The sequence below is a fragment of the Hypanus sabinus genome, chromosome 15 (genome assembly GCF_030144855.1).
Source record: "Hypanus sabinus isolate sHypSab1 chromosome 15, sHypSab1.hap1, whole genome shotgun sequence".
Taxonomy (NCBI): Eukaryota; Metazoa; Chordata; class Chondrichthyes; order Myliobatiformes; family Dasyatidae; genus Hypanus; species Hypanus sabinus.
The window spans coordinates 90,097,922-90,119,152 of record NC_082720.1 but is presented as its reverse complement, the minus strand read 5'-3'; the positions used below and the strand labels follow the sequence as shown (position 1 = coordinate 90,119,152).

Sequence of the window (21,231 nt, the reverse complement as noted above, 5' to 3'; positions counted from 1 at the left end):
GGATGTAGGGTGTAAGTTGAATGAAGAGTTTACGTCGTAAAGGTAATGATACAGTTGTCATGGGGGATTTCAACATGCAGGTAGACTGGGAGAATCAGGATGATACTGGACCCCAAGAAAGGGAGTTTGTGGAGTCCCTCCGAGATGTATTCTTCGAACAGCTTGTACTGGAGCCTACCAGGGAGAAGGCAATTCTAGATTTAGTGTTGTGCAATGAACCAGATTTGATCAGGGACCTCAAGGTAAAGGAACCATTAGGAGGTAGTGACCATAATATGATATGTTTTAACCTACAATTTGAGAAGGAGAAGGGAAAATCAGATGTGTCAGTATTACAGTTGAATAAAGGGAACTATGGAGCTATGAGGGAGGAGCTGGCCAGAGTTCAATGGAACAATGCCCTAGCAGGGAAGACAGTGGAACAAAAATGGCAGGTATTTCTGGGAATAATGCAGAATGTGCAGGATCGGTTCATTCCAAAGAGGAAGAAAGATCCTAAGGGAAGTAAGGGGTGGCCGTGGCTGACAAGGGAAGTAAAGGGCAGTATAAAAATAGAAGAGAGGTATAACATAACAAAGATGAGTGGGAAGCTTTTAAAGAGCAACAGAAGATAACAAAAAAGGCAAACTAGCCAAGAATATAAAGAAGGATATTAAAAGCTGCTTTAGGTATGTGAAAAGCAAAAAAAAAGTTAAGACCAAAATTGGGCCATTGAAGACAGAAACGGGAGAATTTACTATGGGGAACAAAGAAATGGCAGATGAGTTGAACAGATACTTTGGATCTGTCTTCTCTAGGAAGACACAAACAATCTCCCAGATGTAATAGTGGCCAAAGGAACTAGGGTAACAGAGGAACTGAAGGAAATTTATATTAGGCAAGAAACAGTGTTGGATAGACTGTTGAGTCTGAAGGCTGGTAAGTCCCCGGGACCTGATGGTCTGCATCCCAGGGTACTTAAGGAGGTGGCTCCAGAAATCATGGACGCATTGGTAATCATTTTCCAATGTTCTATAGATTCAGGATCAGTTCCTGCTGATTGGAGAATGGCTAATGTTGTCCCACTTTTCAAGAAAGGAGGGAGAGAGAAAACAGGGAACTATAGACCGGTCAGCCTAAGGTCAGTGGTGGGAAAGATGCTGGAGTCAATTATAAAAGAGGAAATTACGACACATTTGGATAGCAGTAGAAGGATCAGTCCGAATCAGCATGGATCTACGAAGGGAAAATCATGCTTGACTAATTCTTCTGGAGTTTTTTTGAAAATGTAACTATGAAAATGGACAAGGGAGAGCCTGTTGATGTAGTGTACCACAAGGTTCCACCAGTGGGATACCACAAGGTTCGGTGCTGGGACCGCAGCTGTTTACAATATACATTAATGATTTAGATGAAGAGATTAAAAGTAACATTAGCAAATTTGCCGATGACACAAAGCTGGGTGGCAGTGTGAAATGTCAGGAGGATGTTATGAGAATGCAGGTGACTTGGACAGGTTAGGTGAGGGTCATGTTTTTTGACTTCCCTAGTGCGTTCAACACCACCCGCCCTGCTCTGCTGGGTGAGAAGCTGACAGTGATGCAGGTGGATGCTTCCCTGGTGTCATGGATTATTGATTACCTGACTGGCAGACCACAGTACATTCGCTTGCAACACTGTGTGTCAGACAGAGTGGTCAGCAGCACTGGGGCTCCACAGGGGACTGTCCTGTCTCCCTTGCTCTTCACCATCTACACCTTGGACTTCAGCTACAACACAGTCTTGCCATCTTCAGAAGTTCTCTGATGACTCTGCCATAGTTGGATGCATCAGCAAGGGAGATGAGGCTGATTACAGGGCAATGGTGGGAAACTTTGTCACGTGGTGCAAGCAGAATCATCTGCAGCTTAATGTGAAAAAGACTAAGGAGCTGATGGTGGACCTGAGGAAGGCTAAGGCAACGGTGACCCCTGTTTCTATCCAAAGGGTCAGTGTGGACATGGTGGAGGATTACAAATACCTGGGGATAGGGATTGACAATAAACTGGACTGGTCAAAGAACACTGAGGCTGCCTACAAGAAGGGTCAGAGCTGTCTGAGGAGACTGAGGTCCTTTAACATCTGCTGGACGATGCTGAGTATGTTCTACGAGTCTGTGGTGGCCAGTTCTATCATGTTTGCTGTTGTGTGCCGGGGCAGCAGGCTGAGGGTAGTAGTCACCAACAGAATCAACAAACTCATTCGTAAGGCCAGTGATGTTGTGGGGGTGGAACTGGACTCTCTGACGGTGGTGTATGAAAAGAGGATGCTGTCTTGGGCAATGTCTCCCATCCACTCCATAATATACAGGTTAGGCACGGGAGTACATTCAGCCAGAGACTCATTCCACCGAGATGTAACACTGAGCGTCACAGGAAGTCATTCCTACCTGTGGCCATCAAACTTTACAACTCCTCCCTCGGAGTCTCAGACACCCTGAGCCAATAGGCTGGTCCTGGACTTATTTCCACTTGGAATAATTTACTTATTATTATTTATGGTTTTATATTGCTATATTTCTACACTATTCTTGGTTGGTGTGACTGTAATGAAACCCAATTTCCCTCGGGATCAATAATGAATGTCTGTCTGTCTGTGAGTGGGCAAATGTATGGCAGGTGCAGTTTAATGTGCATAAATGTGAGGTTATCCACTTTGGCACAAGAACAAGAAGGCAGGTTACTATCTAAATGGAGTCAAGTTAGGAAAAGGGGAAGTACAAAGAGATCTAGGTGTTCTTGTACATCAGTCAATGAAAGCAAGCAGGCAGTGAAGAAAGCTAATGACATTCTGGCTTTTATAACAAGACGAATTGAGTATAGGAGTAAAGAGGTCCTTCTGCAGCTGTACAGGGCCCTGGTGAGACCCCACCTGGAGTATTGTGTGCAGTTTTGTTCTCCAAATTTGAGGAAGAACATTCTTGCTATTGAGGGAGTGCAGCATAGGTTCACAAGGTTAATTCCCGTAATGGCGGGACTGTCATATGTTGAAAGAGTGGAGCGACTGAGTTTGTATACACTGGAATTTAGAAGGATGAGAGGGGATCTGATTGAAACATATAAGATTATTAAGGGATTGGACACGCTGGAGGCAGGAAGCATGTTCCTGCTGATGGGTGAGTCCAGAACTAGAGGCCACAGTTTAAGAATAAGGGGTAGGCCTTTTAGAACAGAGATGCGGAAAAACTTTTTCACCCAGAGAGTGGTGGATATGTGGAATGCTCTGCCCCAGAAGGCAGTGGAGGCCAAGTCTCTGGATGCTTTCAAGAGAGAGTTAGATAGAGCTGTTATAGATAGCGGGGTCGAGGGATATGGGGAGAGGGCAGGAACAGGGTACTGATTGTGTATGATCAGCCATGATCACAGTGAATGGCAGTGCTGGCTAAAAGGGCTGAATGGGCTACTCCTGCACCTACTGTCTATTGTCTATCACTGAGTCATGTCATCTGTGGACATTCTCTGATGACTCAGCAATAGTTAGGTGCATAAAGGGAGGACAGGAGGATGAATACAGGGAGGACTTTGTTGGTGCAAGCTGAAACATCTGCAGCTCAACATCAGTAAGACAATGGAGAATGGTGATGGACTTTAGGAAGACTAAGCCTGTATTGCTCCCTGTTACTATTGATGGTGAGGATGTGGATGTGGCATAGAACAGGAGGGGCACCTGGATGACAGGCTTGAGTGTAGCACCAACACAAAGGCTGTGTGCAAGAAGAGTCAGAGTCACCTCCACTTCCAGAGGAGACTGAGGTCCTTTGGAATATGCAGGCCTCTCCTTCACATGTTCTACCAGTCTTGTCACCAGTACAATCTTGTGTGTTGGGGTAATGGCATCAGCACTGGAGATGGCAGATGTCAGCACACTCGGTAAACTGATTAGAAACGATGGCTCTGTTATCGGAGTCAAACTGGACACAGTACTCCAAGTGTGGCTTAACCAGAGTTTTATAGAGCTGCATCATTATCTCGCGACTCTTAAACTCTATCCCTTGGCTTATGAAAGCTACCATCTCATAAGCTTTCTTAACTACCCTATCTACCTGTGAAGCAACTTTCAGGGATCTGTGCATATGTACCTCCAGATCCCTCTGTTCCTCCACACTACCAAGTATCCTGCCATTTACTTTGTACTCTGCCTTGGAGTTTGTCCTTCCAAAGTGTACCACCTCACACTTCTCTGGGTTGAACTCCTTCTGCCACTTCTCAGCCCACTTCTGCATCCTATCAATTTCTCTCTGCAGTCTTCGACAATCCTCTACACTATCCACAACACCACCAACCTTTGTGTCGTCTGGAAACTTGGCAACCCACCCTTCTACCCCCACATCCAGGTCGTTAATAAAAATCATGAAAAGTAGGGGTCCTAGAACCGATCCTTGTGGGACACTAGTTACAACCCAATCCAAATGTACTCCCTCCACCACAACTCTCTGCCTTCTGCAGGCAAGCCAATTCTGAATGCCCCTGGCCAAACTTCCCTAGATCCCATGCCTTCTGACCTTCTGGATAAGCCTACTGTGTGGAACCTTGTCAAATGCCTGACTAAAATCCATGTAGGTCACATCCACTGCACTACCCTCATCCATTTGTGAGGTCACCTCCTCAAAGAACTCTTAACAGGCTTGTTAGGCACTATCTGCCCTTCACAAAGCCATGCTGACTGTCCCTGATCAGACCATGATTCTCTAAATGCCCATAGATCCTATCTCTAGGAATCTTTTCCAACAGCTTTCCCACCACAGACATAAGGCTCACTGGTCTATAATTACCCAGACTATCCCTACTACCTTTTTTGAACAAGGGGACAACATTCGTGTCCCTCCAATCCTCCGGAACCATTCCCATGGACAACAAGGACATAAAGATCCTAGCCAGAAGCTCAGCAATCTCTTCCCTCGCCTCGTGGAGCAGCCTGGGGAATATTCCGTCAGGCCCCGGGGACTTGTCTGTCCTAATGTATTTTAACAACTCCAACACCTCCTCTCCTTTAATATCAACGTGCTCCAGAACTTCACTCATATTGTCCTCAGCGTCATCAAGTTCCCAGAGGGATGTGAGTTTTCTGTCATCCACATGCCTAGGAGTTTCTTAAATGTCCCTACCACTACCCCTGGCAGAGTGTTGCACTGCACACACCAACAGCGCTCTGCAAAAAAACCTACCTGTGACATCCCCTCCACTCTATACTCTCCTTATGCCCTCTGATATTAGCCATTTCCACGCTGGGAGGAAGTCCTTGGCTGTTCACTCTATCTATACCTCCTCTTGTATTCCTCATTCAAGTCACCTCAATGCATGTTGGGTATTTGAGTGTTGATAATTAACTTATTTGGGGGGGGAGCTGAAATGATTTGCAGTTTATGTTGAGTTGGCATTCTCTGCGATTGCTGGGTTGGCAGTTGTATCACAGGATGTTGAGAATTGGTCTTAGGAGTTGGTAGTATTACACAGGAAGTGGATGTGGGCTATGGTGGGTTGGTATTGGGATGTGGACTGTGTTGGGATGTGGGCTGTGTTGGGGTGGTGTTGGGATGTGGGTTCTGTTTTGTTGGTGTTGGGATGTGGGTTCTGTTTTGTTGGTGTTGGGATGTGGGTTGTGTTGGGTTGGTGTTGGGATGTGGACTGTGTTGGGGTGGTGTTGGGATGTGGGCTGTGTTGGGGTGGTGTTGGGATGTGGGCTGCGTTGGCTTGGTGTTGGGATGTGGGTTGTGTTGGGTTGGTGTTGGGGTGTGGGTTGTGTTGGGGTGGTGTTGGGATGTGGGTTGTGTTGGGGTGGTGTTGGGGTGTGGGTTGTGTTGGGGTGGTGTTGGGATGTGGACTGTGTTGGGGTGGTGTTGGGATGTGGACTGTGTTGGGGTGGTGTTGGGATGTGGGTTGTGTTGGGGTGGTGTTGGGATGTGGGCTGTGTTGGGGTGGTGTTGGGATGTGGGTTCTGTTTTGTTGGTGTTGGTATGTGGGTTGTGTTGGGTTGGTGTTGGGACGTGGGATGTGGGTTGTGTTGGGTTGGTGTTGGGATGTGGGTTGTGTTGGCTTGGTGTTGGGATGTGGGTTGTGTTGGGTTGGTGTTGGGGTGTGGGTTGTGTTGGGGTGGTGTTGGGATGTGGGCTGTGTTGGGGTGGTGTTGGGATGTGGGCTGCGTTGGCTTGGTGTTGGGATGTGGGTTGTGTTGGGTTGGTGTTGGGGTGTGGGTTGTGTTGGGGTGGTGTTGGGATGTGGGTTGTGTTGGGGTGGTGTTGGGGTGTGGGTTGTGTTGGGGTGGTGTTGGGATGTGGACTGTGTTGGGGTGGTGTTGGGATGTGGACTGTGTTGGGGTGGTGTTGGGATGTGGGTTGTGTTGGGGTGGTGTTGGGATGTGGGCTGTGTTGGGGTGGTGTTGGGATGTGGGTTCTGTTTTGTTGGTGTTGGTATGTGGGTTGTGTTGGGTTGGTGTTGGGACGTGGGATGTGGGTTGTGTTGGGTTGGTGTTGGGATGTGGGTTGTGTTGGGGTGGTGTTGGGATGTGGGTTCTGTTTTGTTGGTGTTGAGATGTGGGTTGTGTTGGGATGGTGTTGGGATGTGGGTTGTGTTGGGTTGGTGCTGGGATGTGGGTTGTATTGGGTTGGTGTTGGGATGTGGGTTGTGTTGGGTTGGTGTTGGGATGTGGGTTGTGTTGGGGTGGTGTTGGGATGTGGGTTCTGTTTTGTTGGTATTGGGATGTGGGTTGTGTTGGGTTGGTGTTGGGATGTGGACCGTGTTGGGGTGGTGTTGGGATGTGGGTTCTGTTTTGTTGGTATATGGGTTGTGTTGAGGTGGTGTTGGGATGTGGGTTGTGTTGGGGTGGTGTTGGGATGTGGGCTGTGTTGGGGTGGTGTTGGGATGTGGGTTCTGTTTTGTTGGTGTTGGGATGTGGGTTGTGTTGGGTTGGTGTTGGGATGTGGGTTGTGTTGGGTTGGTGTTGGGATGTGGACTGTGTTGGGGTGGTGTTGGGATGTGGACTGTGTTGGGTTGGTGTTGGGATGTGGGTTGTGTTGGGTTGGTGTTGGGACGTGGGATGTGGGTTGTGTTGGGTTGGTGTAGGGATGTGGGTTGTGTTGGGGTGGTGTTGGGATGTGGACTGTGTTGGGGTGGTGTTGGGATGTGGACTGTGTTGGGGTGGTGTTGGGATGTGGGTTGTGTTGGGTTGGTGTTGGGATGTGGGTTGTGTTGGGTTGGTGTTGGGATGTGGACTGTGTTGGGGTGGTGTTGGGATGTGGACTGTGTTGGGTTGGTGTTGGGATGTGGACTGTGTTGGGTTGGTGTTGGGACGTGGGATGTGGGTTGTGTTGGGTTGGTGTTGGGATGTGGGTTGCGTTTGGTTGGTGTTGGGACGTAGGCTGTGTTGGGTTAGTGATGGGATGTGGGTTGTTTTGGGTTGGTGTTGAGATGTGGGTTGTTTTGGGTTGGTGTTGAGATGTGGGTTGTTCTGGGTTGGTGTTGGGATGTGGGCTTTGATCATCAATGTCTGTCTCTGTCTGAATGGAACTTATTTCTTCTTAGATATTATAACTGTGTATCTTTGCCGAGTCTTGTAAATGAGGGGAATCGGATGAGGTTTGCAACAAGGGTGAAAACATTTGAAGATATCGCAATGGAGGAGGCTGAGAACCCCATGCAAAGTGTAAGAAATCTTTATCTTCCATGTCCAGATAAACATGAAACCTCTTTTTGCTGTGTGTCTCTGGAAAGGTGGCTCATTAGCCCCTAGCTAACAGCCACTGAACTCAGCTGAGGATATCATCTTTTTCAAACTCCATACATTTATAGATATTATGAAATGGGTCCCACAAAACTGGAAAGTTGGGATGTCTTGACCATCTGAACCCTGATTGTGCGAATGTTGTAAACACTGCCACCATTCAATTAGCTGTCGGCAAGAAATAACGATCGTGTCAATGTATACAATTATAAAGAAAGTATATTTATGAATATCAGCTTAACCAAACCATTACTAAAGAAGAAAGAAAAAAAGCCAAAAAGGTCCTGTTATAACTAAAACAGTCAAATGTGCACAAGTTTGGAGTACAGATCTTCCAAAAGCTGGATGGGTCCGTTTTACTCACGTCGCCAACTCCTATTCACCGATCACCGGTAGAATTTCCTATCTTGGCCTCCATTGAATCACACATTCCAGTTGGATCAAATCCCACAGCCAATTCTCTCATGCTTCTTCTCTCTCCATCTCCCTCCAAAAAGACCTCAACCCACCCCAATGTCCATCACAAAACCTCTCTGTGCAGTTTTCTTGAGGATCTTCAGCCAATTTCATCATCCTAATTGGCTAACTCAACATTCCTCAGCTGAACATCACAATCCCTTATTTTTAGTGGTAACTCAAACGCTACCAGCAGAACACACTGCTTCTACAGAAAGTCATTAAATGAACTACCCTATACATCAGCAGTAAAATCTCAACCAGTGCTTTACTCTCTTCCCATCAAAAATAGTCATGAACTCGTGACATTGAAATTTACCAACCCATCGTGAATAACATGGTGAATCGTGGGACATGATGAATATTCCAGAGAAATTGTTGGGCTAAATTCATGTTTTCATCCATTAACACTGTTGATTCTATGATTTGGAAAGGGTTATTTTTGGAATCTAACTTCCTTATCGATTTCTAATCTGTGCTGGTCTTTCCTTCAGGACAACCAGACGGACAGTGGGATGGTGCTGGCACCTGAGGAACTGGAGAAGTTGCAGGGTTCACACCAGCATCAGGTAGTCTTCAGGTGAGAGGGGTCTAATCTCTCGGAGACAACAGCTGCTACTGTAGTGGTTAGTTACTTCATAAAATGTCAGTCCTCCTCATTCAGCTGCTGATGAAATTAAGAAATGCACACTGCAGACAAACAGAACAGTTCCAATTACAGAATTCAGGGGGTCAGGGCAGATCATATGTCATAAAGATCCCTGTAACGTGTCCTATCACACACACCCAGTGTGTGACAGAGTGAAGCTCCCTCCACACTGACCTGTCACACTCTCCCAGGGTCAGACACAGAGTGAAGCTCCCTCCACACTGACCTGTCACACTCTCCCAGGGTCAGACACAGAGTGAATCTCCCTCCACACCGTTCCCTCACACACTCCCGGGGTCAGACACAGAGTGAAGCTCCCTCCACACTGACCTGTCACACTCTCCTGGGGTCAGACACAGAGTGAAGCTCCCTCCACACTGACCTGTCACACTCTCCCAGGGTCAGACACAGAGTGAAGCTCCCTCCACACTGACCTGTCACACTCTCCCAGGGTCAGACACAGGGTGAATCTCCCTCCACACCGTTCCCTCACACACTCCCGGGGTCAGACACAGAGTGAAGCTCCCTCCACACTGACCTGTCACACTCTCCTGGGGTCAGACACAGAGTGAAGCTCCCTCCACACTGACCTGTCACACTCTCCCAGGGTCAGACACAGAGTGAAGCTCCCTCCACACTGACCCATCACACTCTCTTGGGGTCAGACACAGAGTGAAGCTCCCTCCACACTGACCCATCACACAGTCGGGGTCAGACACAGAGTGAAGCTCCCTCCACACTGACCCATCACACTCTCTTGGGGTCAGACACAGAGTAAAGCTCCCTCCACACAGTCGGGGTCAGACGCAGAGTGAAGCTCCCTTTGCACCGTCCCAACACACACTCCCAGGATCAGACACAGAGTGAAGCTCCCTCCACAGTGACCCATCACACTCTCCTGGGGTCAGACACAGAGTGAAGCTCCCTCCACACAGTCGGGGTCAGACACAAAGTGAAGCTCCCTTTGCACCGTCCCAACACACACACCCAGGATCAGACACAGAGTGAAGGTCTTTCAGCATATACCAACAGGGTCAGACACAGAGTGAAGCTCCCTGCATACCGTCCCATAATGCACACCTGGGGTCGGGCACAGTGAAGCTTTCTCTACACTGTTCCACCACACACTTAGGGAAGGGGCAGTCCAGGAATTTAACTTAAGCCTGCTCTATGCTCTGTGTTAATTGTCTCCATGTCTAAACAGAGCTTCTGTCTTGTCTCCAACTTCCTGCGCTGCTAACTCCTGTTTCCCCTCTTCTCTCTCAACAGTAAAGCCTCGAATCGAGTGTGCAGACAACCTGACCGGTGTCGATGTGGATCAGTCTGGTATTCTGGAGCAGGGGGGCCGACCATTCACGGCAGTGACTGTGGGCACCTGTCACAGGTGGGATGGGAGTGCGACATTCGGGGGGACCTGTCCCTGGAACCTGCTGTTCTGGACACCAGTTCCCCCTTCTAGGACTCGTCTGCCACGGGTGTCCACCGCAGGAACCTGTCTCAGCACTCAGAGGATTCCCTGCTCGCTCTCAGCACTCTGCCTCTGAATTGATCGCGGATACTTGCCTTGGGAACTGCAGAATGGAATTCCAGTATCTTCTAAGGTTCTGAACTCTGCAAACCACCCGGATACTGTTCCAATTATTCCACCGGCTGGTATCTGTAACTGGACTATAATCTCTGCTGACAAATACTCGCTTCCCCAAACAACAAGTTAGTCAGTAACTCTCAAGCAAAAAGTCCTTCTTTTCTCCTTCCATTTCTCCCATTGTCCACTCTCCTCTCCTATCTGATTCCTTCTTTTTCAGCCTCTTATCTCTTCCACCTATCGCCTCCCAGCTTCTCTCTTCATTCCCTCAACCACCCACCCACTTTCCCACTCACCTGGTCTCACCCTATCACCTGCCAGCTTGTACTCCTTCCCCTTCCCCACCTTCTTATTCTGGGTTCTACCCCCTTGCATTCCAGACCTGACAGCCAGAAAATCGACTGTTCATTCCCCTCCATAGATGCTGCTTACCCTTCTGCGTTCTCCCAGCTGTTTGTGGTGTCGTGCTCTGGCTTTCCAGTATGTGCAGAAATCACTTGTGTTTTCGGTTTTGTTTATGACCCTCTGCCGAAAGGTATCATAGTTCGGAGAGGAAAGGGATGGGGAGAATTCCCAGGGATGAGGGAAGTCACTCCTGTGGTCATGCTTGTCCCCACCTTCTTTATCTGGCTTCTTCCAAACTTCTTTTCCAGCCCCAGTGAAGGGTCTCAGCTCATCTGCTTGCCTTGCTGAGTTCCTTCAGCATTTTATGGTGTGATGCTCAGGAGTTTCAGCATCTGCTGAATCCCTTTTGCTTTTGTTTTGGTTTATATTTTTTCATAGTACCAGTATTCTTAAACTCAGATCATAGGAGTTTTTAAGAAGTTTTAAACTTTGAACAGTTGGAGCTCCTTCTAGGTGGTCCTCCATTCTGGGATGAGGAGTGCGATTGTTCGTTATAGGCGCAGAATTAGGCCATTTGGCCCATCACATCATCTCCACCATTTCATCATGACTGATTCAATTTTCCTCTCAGCCCCAATCTCCTCCCTTCTCCCCATATCCCTTCGTGCCCTGATAAATCAAGAATCTGTCAACCTCTGCCTTAAATATCTGTAAAAACTTGGCCTTCACAGATTCAGAACTCTCTGGCAAAAGAAATTCCTCCTCATCTCCATTCTAAAAGAACGCCTCTATATTCTGAGGCCGTGTCCTTTGGCCTTAGGCTCTCCCACCATAGGAAAGATCCTCTCCACATTCCCTCTATCAAGGCCTTTCACCATTCGATAGGTTTCAATGAGATCATCCCTCATTCTTCTGAATTCTAGTGAATACAGGCACAGAGCCATGAAATGCTCTTCATATGACAAGCCATTCTATCCTGGAATCATTTTCGTGAACCTCCTTTGAACACTATCCAATGTAAGCACATCTTTTCTAAGATAATGGGCCTAAACCTGCTCACTATACTCCAACTGAGACCTCACCAGAACTTTATGAAGTCTTAACGTTATATCCTTGCTTTAATATCCTAATCCTCTTAAAGTGAATGCTAACATTGCATTTGCCTTCCTCATCACAGACTCAACCCTCAAATTAACCTTTAGGGAATCCTGCATAAGGATTCCCAATTCCCTTTGCACCTCTGTTCTTCTCTCCATTTAGAAAATAGTCGACCGTTTCATTTCTTCTACCAAAGTGCATAACCATATACTTCCTAACATTGTATTCCATCTGCCATTTCTTCGCAAATTCTCCTAATCTGTCTAAATCCTTCTGTAGTCTGTCTACTACTCTAAACTACCTGCCCCTCCACCTATCTTCATATTGTCTGCAAACTTTGCAACAAAGCCATCAATTCTGTCATCCAAATCATTGATATATAACGTAAAAAGAATCAATCCCAACATAGAACCCTGTGGAGCACCACTAGTCACCGGCAGCCAGTCAGAAAAGGCTCCCTTTATTCTCACTATTGCCTCCTGCCAATCAGCCACTGCTTTATCCATGCTAGAATCATTCCTGTGATACCATGGCTTGTAGCTTGTTAAGCAGCCTCATGTGTTAAAGGCCTTCTGGAAATCCAAGTACGCAACATCAACTAATTCTCCTTTGTCTGTTCTGCTTCTTATTTCTTCAAAGAATTCCCTTGAGGAGTTCTTTGAAGAAATAAAATTTTCCCTTGAGGACACCATGCTGATAATGCCTATTTTATCAGAAGTCTCCAAGTACCCTGAGTCCTCATTCTTAATAATCGACTACATCATCTTCCCAACCACAGAAGTCAGACTAACTGGCCTATAGTTTCCTTTCTTCTGCCTCTCTCCCTTCTTGAAGACATTTGCAATTTTCTAGTTTTCCAGAACCCTTCTAGAATCTAGTGATTGTTCCAAAATCATTACTAGTCTCCACAATCTCTTCAGCCACCTCATTCAGAACTCTGGGGTGTACGCCACCTGGTGCAAGTGACTTATAAACCTTCAGACCTTTTAGTTTCCTAAGAATCTCCTGTCTACTATGGTAACTTCACACACTTCATGTCCCCTGACTATTGGAACTTTCAACATTCTGCTAGTGTCTTCCACAATGAAGCTAGATGTAAATTACTTATTCAGTTCATCCCCATTACTTCCTCTCCAGCATAATTTTCCAGTGGTCTGATATTCACTACCGCCTCTCTTTTACACTTTATGTGTCTGAAGAAACTTTTGGTATCTTTTAATAATATTGGGTAGTTTACTTTGGTATTCAATCTTTGCCGTCCTAATGACTTATTTAATTGCCTTCTGTTTTTTAAAACTTCCTAATCCTCTAACTGTTCACTAATTTTAGCTCTATTGTATGTCCTCTCTTTGGCTTTTTTGTTGGCTTTGACTTCTCTTGAAGTTATCTTTCCTTTAGAATACTTCTTTCTCTTTGGAACGTATATATCCTATGCCTTCCAAATTGCTGCCAGAAATTCCAGCCATTGCTGCTCTGCCATCATGCCTGCTATTGTTTTTTTCCAATCATTTCTGGCCAACTCCTCTCTTGAACCTCTATAATTCCCTTTGTAATACTGATACATCTAACTTTAGCTTCTCCTCTCAAATTTCAGGCTGAATTTGATCAAATTATGATCACTTGCCCCAGGGTTATTTTACCTTAAGCTCAATAAACAATTCTGGTTCATTGTGCAGCATCCAATCCAGAATAGCTGATCCTCCTGTGATCTCAACCACAAGCTGCTCTAAAAGGCCATCTTGTAGGCATTCTACAAATTCTCCCTCCTGCATTCCAACACCAACATGATATTTCCAATCTACCTGCATATTGAAGTCCACCATGGCTAACATTGCCCTTTTGGCATGCACTTTCTATTTCCCTTAGTAATTTGTAGGCCACACCCTTACTCCTTGCTCCTTACTCTGGTTCCCATTCCCCTGCAACTCTTAGTTTAAACCTCGTTGCTGTCCTGCATTAACAAACCTTCCCGCTAGGATTTTAGTTCTCCAGTTCAGGTGCAACCGTCCCTTCTGTACAGATCCCACCTTTCCAGGAAGAGAGCCCAATGATCCAAAAATCTTATGCTGTCCCTCCTACACCAGCTCCTTAGCCACGTATTAAACTGTATAATCTTCCTAGTTCTGGCCTCACTAGCTCGGGTAGCGATCCTGAGATCACAACCCTGGAGGTCCTTCCATTTAACTTCACACCTATTTTCCTGAACTCCCTATGCAAAACCTTGCCATTTGTCCTATCCTGTCATTGGTACCTACACGAACCATGACTTCTAGTTAGTTCCCCTAACTAACAAATCCCCTATCAGCATAGAGTGCCTCTTCTTCCCCCTTTCCTTCTGAGTCACAGGGGCAGGCTCAGTGCCAGAGACCTGACCACTGTGACTTTCCTCTTCTAGGCCTCCACCCCTTCCCTCATCCCAACATTATCCAAAATGGTATACCTGTTGTTGAAGGGGATGGCCACAGGGGTACTCTTGCACGGACTCCTTAACCCCTTTCCCCTTCCTGGCTGACACCCAGTTTCCTGCATCCTGCACTTTGGGTGTAACTACCTCTCTGTATATTGAAGAGATCATGGCTTGACCAGGAATGTCCATTCTACCTCAATACTGATCAGCTCCCATTCCTTTAAGCTTACAGATCAAGTTTATTGGCATCTGTCTGATTGTACATGTATACAACCAAACAAAATATTCTACCAGACCACAGTGCACTTACAATACATTTATCACATACCCTCTGAAAAGGTTGAAGGGGTTTCCTTTCTGAAGCACTCTAGAGGTCAGATCTGTATGGAAATATTGCTGTCTTCTCCACTAACTCTTTCATAATTCCCCATACTCCTTGGATCTGTGTTGCCCAGTGACCTAGAGTTATAGAGCACTACAGCACAAAACCAGGCCCTTCAGCCCACCCATGCAGAACTGCTGTTCTGCCTAGTTTCATTCATTCGCACCCACACCATAGCCCTACATACTCTCCCATCCATGTTCCTATCAAAACATCTCTTAAATGTTGAAATCAAACCCACATTCTCCACTTCCTCTGGCAGCTCTTCCACACGCTCACCACTCTCTGAGTGAAGACATCCCCCTCAAGTTCCCCTTAAATATTTCACTTTTCACCCTTAATGCATGACCTCTAGTTGTAATCTTACCCAAATTCAGTGGTCCCACCCTATCACCTGCCACCTCACCCAATACAGCCTGCTTGCATTTACCCTATTTATACTCCTCATAATTTTGTATGCCTCTGTCAAATTTCTCCTCATTCTCCTACGCTGTAGGGAATAAAGCTTAACCTATTCAACTTTTCCCTGTAACTCAGTTTCTCAAGTCCTGGCATCCTTGTAAACTTTCACTGCACACTTTCAGTCTTATTTATATCTTTACAGTAGGTAGGTGACCATAAGAGATCTGGATGTACTGGAACATTAGACCCAGGCAGTAATTTGGAAGCATAGTGGTAGTTCATAAATAAGACCATAAGAAATAGGAGCAGAATTAGACCATTCAGCCCATCAAGTCTGTTACACCATTTCATCATGGCTGATTTATTATCCCTCTCAACACCATTCTGCCTTGTTCCCATAATGTTTGACATCCTTACTAATCAAGATCCTATCAACCTCCACTTTAAATATCACCACACGGAACCTCTGTTGAGGCCGTGATCAAAGACACTCAGCAAGTGACCTGCCTTCACTTTCTGCCTCTGCCCTGCCTTCCCACCCTGAGGGACTCGGATCAGGACTCCTGTCAGGCACAGTGGGCAGATTGACCCTCAAGTGGATACTAAATTTCTGGCACTTTTTTTTTTACAATCTGTATTTTCAGCTTTTGATGGCTTTTTGTATTCTGAGAAATGCTACTGACTAAGATTGAGTGACTGTGACACTTTGAAGTTGATTGTGTTGTCATTGACCGGGCAGGTGCCTGCACTGTGGAGGTATGTGATACTCTGAGATATCACTAATTATTCATTGTTATGAACCAACACCACTTCTAGCTCGGTGAAGGGAACCAAGCCAGTCCACAGCAATGTTACACTCAGTTGGTGGAGCCACTAGGCCAAGGGACAAGATGCTGGCTGGGGAGAAAGTGGCCTTCAAGGAGATCCTTGAAGGTGGGGAGGGATGAGCATGCTGAAGCCAAAGGGGTTTAGCATCAGAGGGCGAAAGATTTAAAAGGATATCAGGGGCAGCTTCTTCACACAAAGGTTGGTGTGTACTTGGTATGAGCTTCCAGAAAAGTGGTTGAAATGAACATATTAGCAATGTTTAAAAGCTGTCTAGGAATGTACTGTACATGGACAGAAGAAGTGTAGCGTGCTATGGGCCAAACACAGACAGATGGGACTGGGCTGAAGGGCCCGTTTCTGTTCTGTGTGACTCAATGACCCTGTAATCCATGACACTGTTGTCCAAAATACTGTCCCATGTCAATGCTCCAAGAAAATCAAACTCCCCATCCCAACACTTCTAACTCCCAAATTATCCCTAAGGTCCAGCCAATGCCCATCCCCTAAGCTCCATTCATCCCACCTTTGCCCAGATCTCCCAGAGTGAGTGGTGTTTTGGTGTCAGTCAGGGCTTAACCTTCCCTGAAGGGTCTTGACCCAAAATGTCAACACTTTATTCTTCTCCACAGATAGATGCCTGGCCTGCTGAGTTCCTCCAGCATTTTGTGTGTGTTGAATGGCTTTCCAGCATCTGCAGATTCTCCTGTGTTTAACTTTCACTTCACTCTCCACTCACTGCTCTGGGTTCCACTGAGACCTTCCTACTTTTGGGCACCTTGATTGTTTCAGTGACTGGCTTTCCGATAGTTGAGCAGATCCTTTTGCCCGTCTTGACTGTTGAGTTGCTGCTGACCTATTTAATGTTATCTCTTGGTTGCTATCATACAGCCTCACATAGAAACTGGAAATCCTTCCTGGGTATTCTTCAATGAGTATTCTGTATTTTGTAAAAATGTGACGGTGTAAAGAGGTTATGGAGGTAACATTCACAGCCACAGCTGAAGTTTGACTTATCTCTCTCCCCCCCCCCCCAACAACTCCTTACCAATATGTTTCCCTCCTTCCCACCAAAGTACTAAGCCCAACTCCAGCTTTGCACATCCAGTGGACGCCATCTTGCCCCTCCCACTAGTTAATACCCCTCTCCAAACTCCTGAGACCACACCTGCTCTGGATGTCCAGCATCTGTCATTCCTGATGCCAGATTCACATTCAGATTTATTTATCAAAACAGACAGTGAAATGTGTTGTTTGCATTAACACTCAACATGACCTAAGGATGTACTCAGAAGGTCAGGCATCAAAACAGCTGACATGTTGGACCTCAGCTTGAAAGGTTGACTGTTTATTCATTTCCACAGATGCTGCCCTACCTGCTGAGTTCCTCCAGCATTTTGTGTGCATTGCTCTGGATTTCCAGCATCTTCAGAATCTCGTGTGTTTATGGCAACATATGGATGTGCTGGGGGCAGCCCGCAAGAGTCTCCACACATTCCAGCACCAACAAAGCATGTCCACAGTGTTTGACAGAACAACACAACAACAGCAAAACAAGTCATTTACCCATCCCCTCACTCACAAACAGAAAGGCCTCTAACCCTAGGATGGGCTATATCTGGGCCTCCATTCCTTGGCCCCAATTCTCAAACACTAGGCTTCCTACCTCCAGTCCCAATTTCCTGACCCAATGGCTGTAAATCTACAGACGAGACTATCTTTAGACTTTGAGCTTTGGGTGTCTATGTCTGGACTCACCAACTTCTGTCTTTGACCTTGAGGTGACTACCTCTTGTCTTGCCAACTTCAGCCTTTGCCCTTCAGGCTTCAACCTCTGGACTTGCCATGTCCTGGATGGTGAAGCAGGAGAAAGGGGCTGACATGGAAAATAAATCAGCCATGATGGAATGGCAGAGTAAACTCAGTGGTCCGAAAGGACTAATTCTGCTCCTATACGATTTTTCTTATAGACATCCCAGGGACGTGGACTTCTGACCCATGGAAATCTTCCCCTTCCTAGGTCCCTCCAAATTCAAACTGCCCTCACACTCCCCTCAATAGGGACTATTCTTCTTCAATTCAGAAACATGTACCCCCAACACTCTGTCCTAGCCAAACTGAGGTGCTACCCCACCGTCACTCTCTTAAACCAGAGGAGCTGTTAGTTGGGAGAACCCAGCAGCTGGACCCACTGATGCCTTGTCTGAAGTCACTGCAGCAGAGCTGTGTATGTTACCTCCATCCTCAACATGTTACGTGGTGTGAAGCCACGCACATTTATTGTGTTTGAGAATAGCTGTTGGCAATTGTTTACAGTTCCATTAATAATAATGGGGATTAAATAATCACAGATCATTGTATGTGGGGTGGGAGGGGACAATATCTCACTTATAGAAGGAATTGCTAAAACTACACTAAGATTTTATCTACATTTAACGATATGCAACATAATAAACATTCTCTGTATGTCTGATGTATATTGTACATAGCATATTGTGGGCAACAGGATACGGAATATTTCCGAGGCATGTATAACACAAATAAAACACAACTTTGGATTGCAACGCTCTAAGGAAATAGCTCCCCTCATTTAATTCCTGCAGGGAGAAATTAAAAGCTCTGCATTCCTGTATTGCCTCTTACATCTCTGTCTGATTGTTCTGAATGATCTTAGATCCAAGATGCCATATCTCTTGATAGAGGTGTACAAGATGATAAGAGGTATGGAGACTTTTTCCCAGGGTGGAAATGGCTAATAAGTGGTGGCATAATTTTAAGGTGTTTGTAGGGAGGTGGGTTTTTTACACAGAGTGGAACAGGGGTGATGGGAGAGGCAGATACATTAGGAACACTTAAGAAGTATCTTAGATAGGCACATGGATGATGGAAAAGTGGAGGGCTATGTGGGAGGAAAGGGTTAGATTGGTCTTAGAGTAGGTTAAAATGTTGTAACAATATTTTGGGCTGAAGGGCCTGTACTGTTCTGTGCTTAAGATGGAGGCAGTTTCTACATGAACAGCAATGCTGGGAGGAGATTCGAAGCTGGGGAAAGTCGGTGATGGGGGAGAGTGTCTATTGGCTGTGAGAAGGGTTTTGGTGGGTGGGAAGAATCAGGGATGGGGAGAGTGTCTGTGGCCTGTGGGAGGGGATTCAGTAGGTGGGGAGAGTCAGTGAGGGGAGTGTGTGTGTGGCCTGTGGGAGGGGATTCAGTGGGTGGGAAGAATCAGTGATGGGGAGAGTGTCTATGGCCTGTGGGAGGGGATTCAGTGGGTGGGAAGAATCAGTGATGGGGAGAGTGTCTATGGTCTGTGGGAGGGGACTCGGTGGGAAGAGTATCTGTGGGCTGTGGGAGGAGAATCGATGGGGGAATGGAAATAGGATTGTCATGATATATTGTCACATCTCAAATTCCTCATGTTTACTCTGTATTGATCATCTCTCTGATGAATATCGGTGTCGCTTCAGCTGTGTGGATGGTAAATTACCTCATCTATTAATTATTTCACATTTCTCAAATTGGTATTTGTTACTGTGTCACTTTCTTGGAAGATTTACTATGTCTTTCAAATGGTCATCTCCAATCGATATCTGCTTAATGAAGTGAATAACAAGGTTTTCTTCAGTCTTTACTTACAGTTCATTGTGAAGGCCTCTCCAAAGAACAGCACACATTCTGTTATTGATTGCAACATCAGACGGTAAAGCAAGCTGAAAATCGATGAGTGGGTCTCTATTTTCTGAACTTTTGATCTAGAGAAGGGAGTGGAAGACTGTTGTTCATGGTCTGTTCTCTCACATAACGAGATTTAAATAAAATTCATTAAACAGATACTTCTAGAACAACTCTACAAAATTCAAAGTAAATTTATTATCAAAATACATATATGTCACCATAAACAACCCTGAGGTTCACTTTTTAAAATTTTATTTAGAGATACAGCACAGAATAGGCCTTTGCAGCCCTTCAAACCACACTGTCCCAGCAACGGCCGACTATCCCCATTTATAACCCTAACCTAATCACTTAACAATTTGCAGCCACCAATTAACCTATCTGGTATGCCTTTGGATTATGGGAGGAAACCCAAATATTCCCCAAGGAGAACATACAAACACCTTACAGATGATGCCAGAATTAAACACCAAACTCCGATGCCCCGACCTGTAATAGCGTCGCACTAAGTGTGTCACTCCCTGGCCTCCATTTTTTATGCAGGAATTCACAGTAGAACAAGGAAGTGCAATAGAATCAATGAAAAACTATACAAAAAGACTAACAAACAATCGATGTGCAAAATAAGACAATCTGCGAATATAATAAATAAATAAATAATGTGGAGAACATGAGTTGTAGAGTACTTGAAAATGAATCCATAGGTTGTGGGAACAGTTCATTGATGGTGTGAGTGAAGTTATCCCCTCTGGTTGAAGAGCCTGATGGTTGAGGGGTAATAACTGTTCCTGAACCTGGTGGTGTGAGTCCTGAGGCTCCTGTACTTTCTTCCTAATGGCAGCAATGAAAAGAAAGCATGTCCTGGGTGGTGGGGATCCCTGATAATGGATGCTGTTTTCCTGGACAATGCTCCTTGTTAACTGTATCACATTGATACAGCTCACAGGTACACTTTTTATAATTGTAAACCAACAGATACCTCAAAGCACATCAATTGCTCAGACTGGTTGAAAAACAATTAAAGAACATGTTGCCTGACAGATCCTTAACAACCATGACCCATTTACCTTAAACCCACTGCTTCCACCTCCCGCCCAATGCACAATAGGTGACATGGCAATATTTCAATTGCCGCTGCTGTCTGTAAGGAGTCTGTATATTCTCCCCATGCCTGCATAAGTTTCCTCTGGGTGCTCGGTGCTTTGTTCCAAAGACATACTGGTTTGGGTTAGTGGGTTGTGGGAAGTGAGGTGACACTTGCGGATTTCCCCCAGCACATCCTCGGTCTGTGTCGGTCATTGACGCAAACAATACATTTCACTGTGCTTTATCTTTATGCCATCAACTTCCCCCAGATTCCACCACCCACCTCCACATTGGTAGATACATTAGGACCATTTAAAACACTCTTAGATAGGTACATGGATAATAGAAAACTTGAGGGCTATGTTGTGGGAGGGAAGGGTTAGATTAATCTTAGTGGTTTAAAGGGTTGGCACAACATGGTTGCTGAAGAGCCTGTACTGTGTGGTAATGTCCCATGTACAATGTCCCATATGCATCCTGTTCAGACATATCACGGCTCATGACCACAGAAAATTGCAAAGTTCTGTTTAGGAAGTCAAGGATCCAATTGCAGAGGGAGGTACCTAGTCCCAGGTCCAGTAACTTCTCA

At 45.8% G+C, this 21,231-nt stretch overlaps 1 protein-coding gene across 7 annotated transcripts in view; it reads left to right on the top strand.

Annotated features, from left to right (window-relative positions):
• flt4 (fms related receptor tyrosine kinase 4) overlaps positions 1-18,515 on the top strand; it is a 271,100-nt gene extending 252,585 nt beyond the window's left edge. For all 7 annotated transcript variants that reach the window (XM_059990711.1, XM_059990708.1, XM_059990707.1 and 4 more), the window contains 3 exons: positions 7,536-7,656; positions 8,685-8,770; positions 10,109-18,515. In XM_059990711.1, coding sequence (XP_059846694.1) covers positions 7,536-7,656; positions 8,685-8,770; positions 10,109-10,298 — 397 coding nt within the window. In that variant the 3' untranslated portion in view covers positions 10,299-18,515. The remainder of the gene's footprint in view (positions 1-7,535; positions 7,657-8,684; positions 8,771-10,108) is intronic.
• The last annotated feature ends 2,716 nt before the right edge of the window (positions 18,516-21,231 follow it).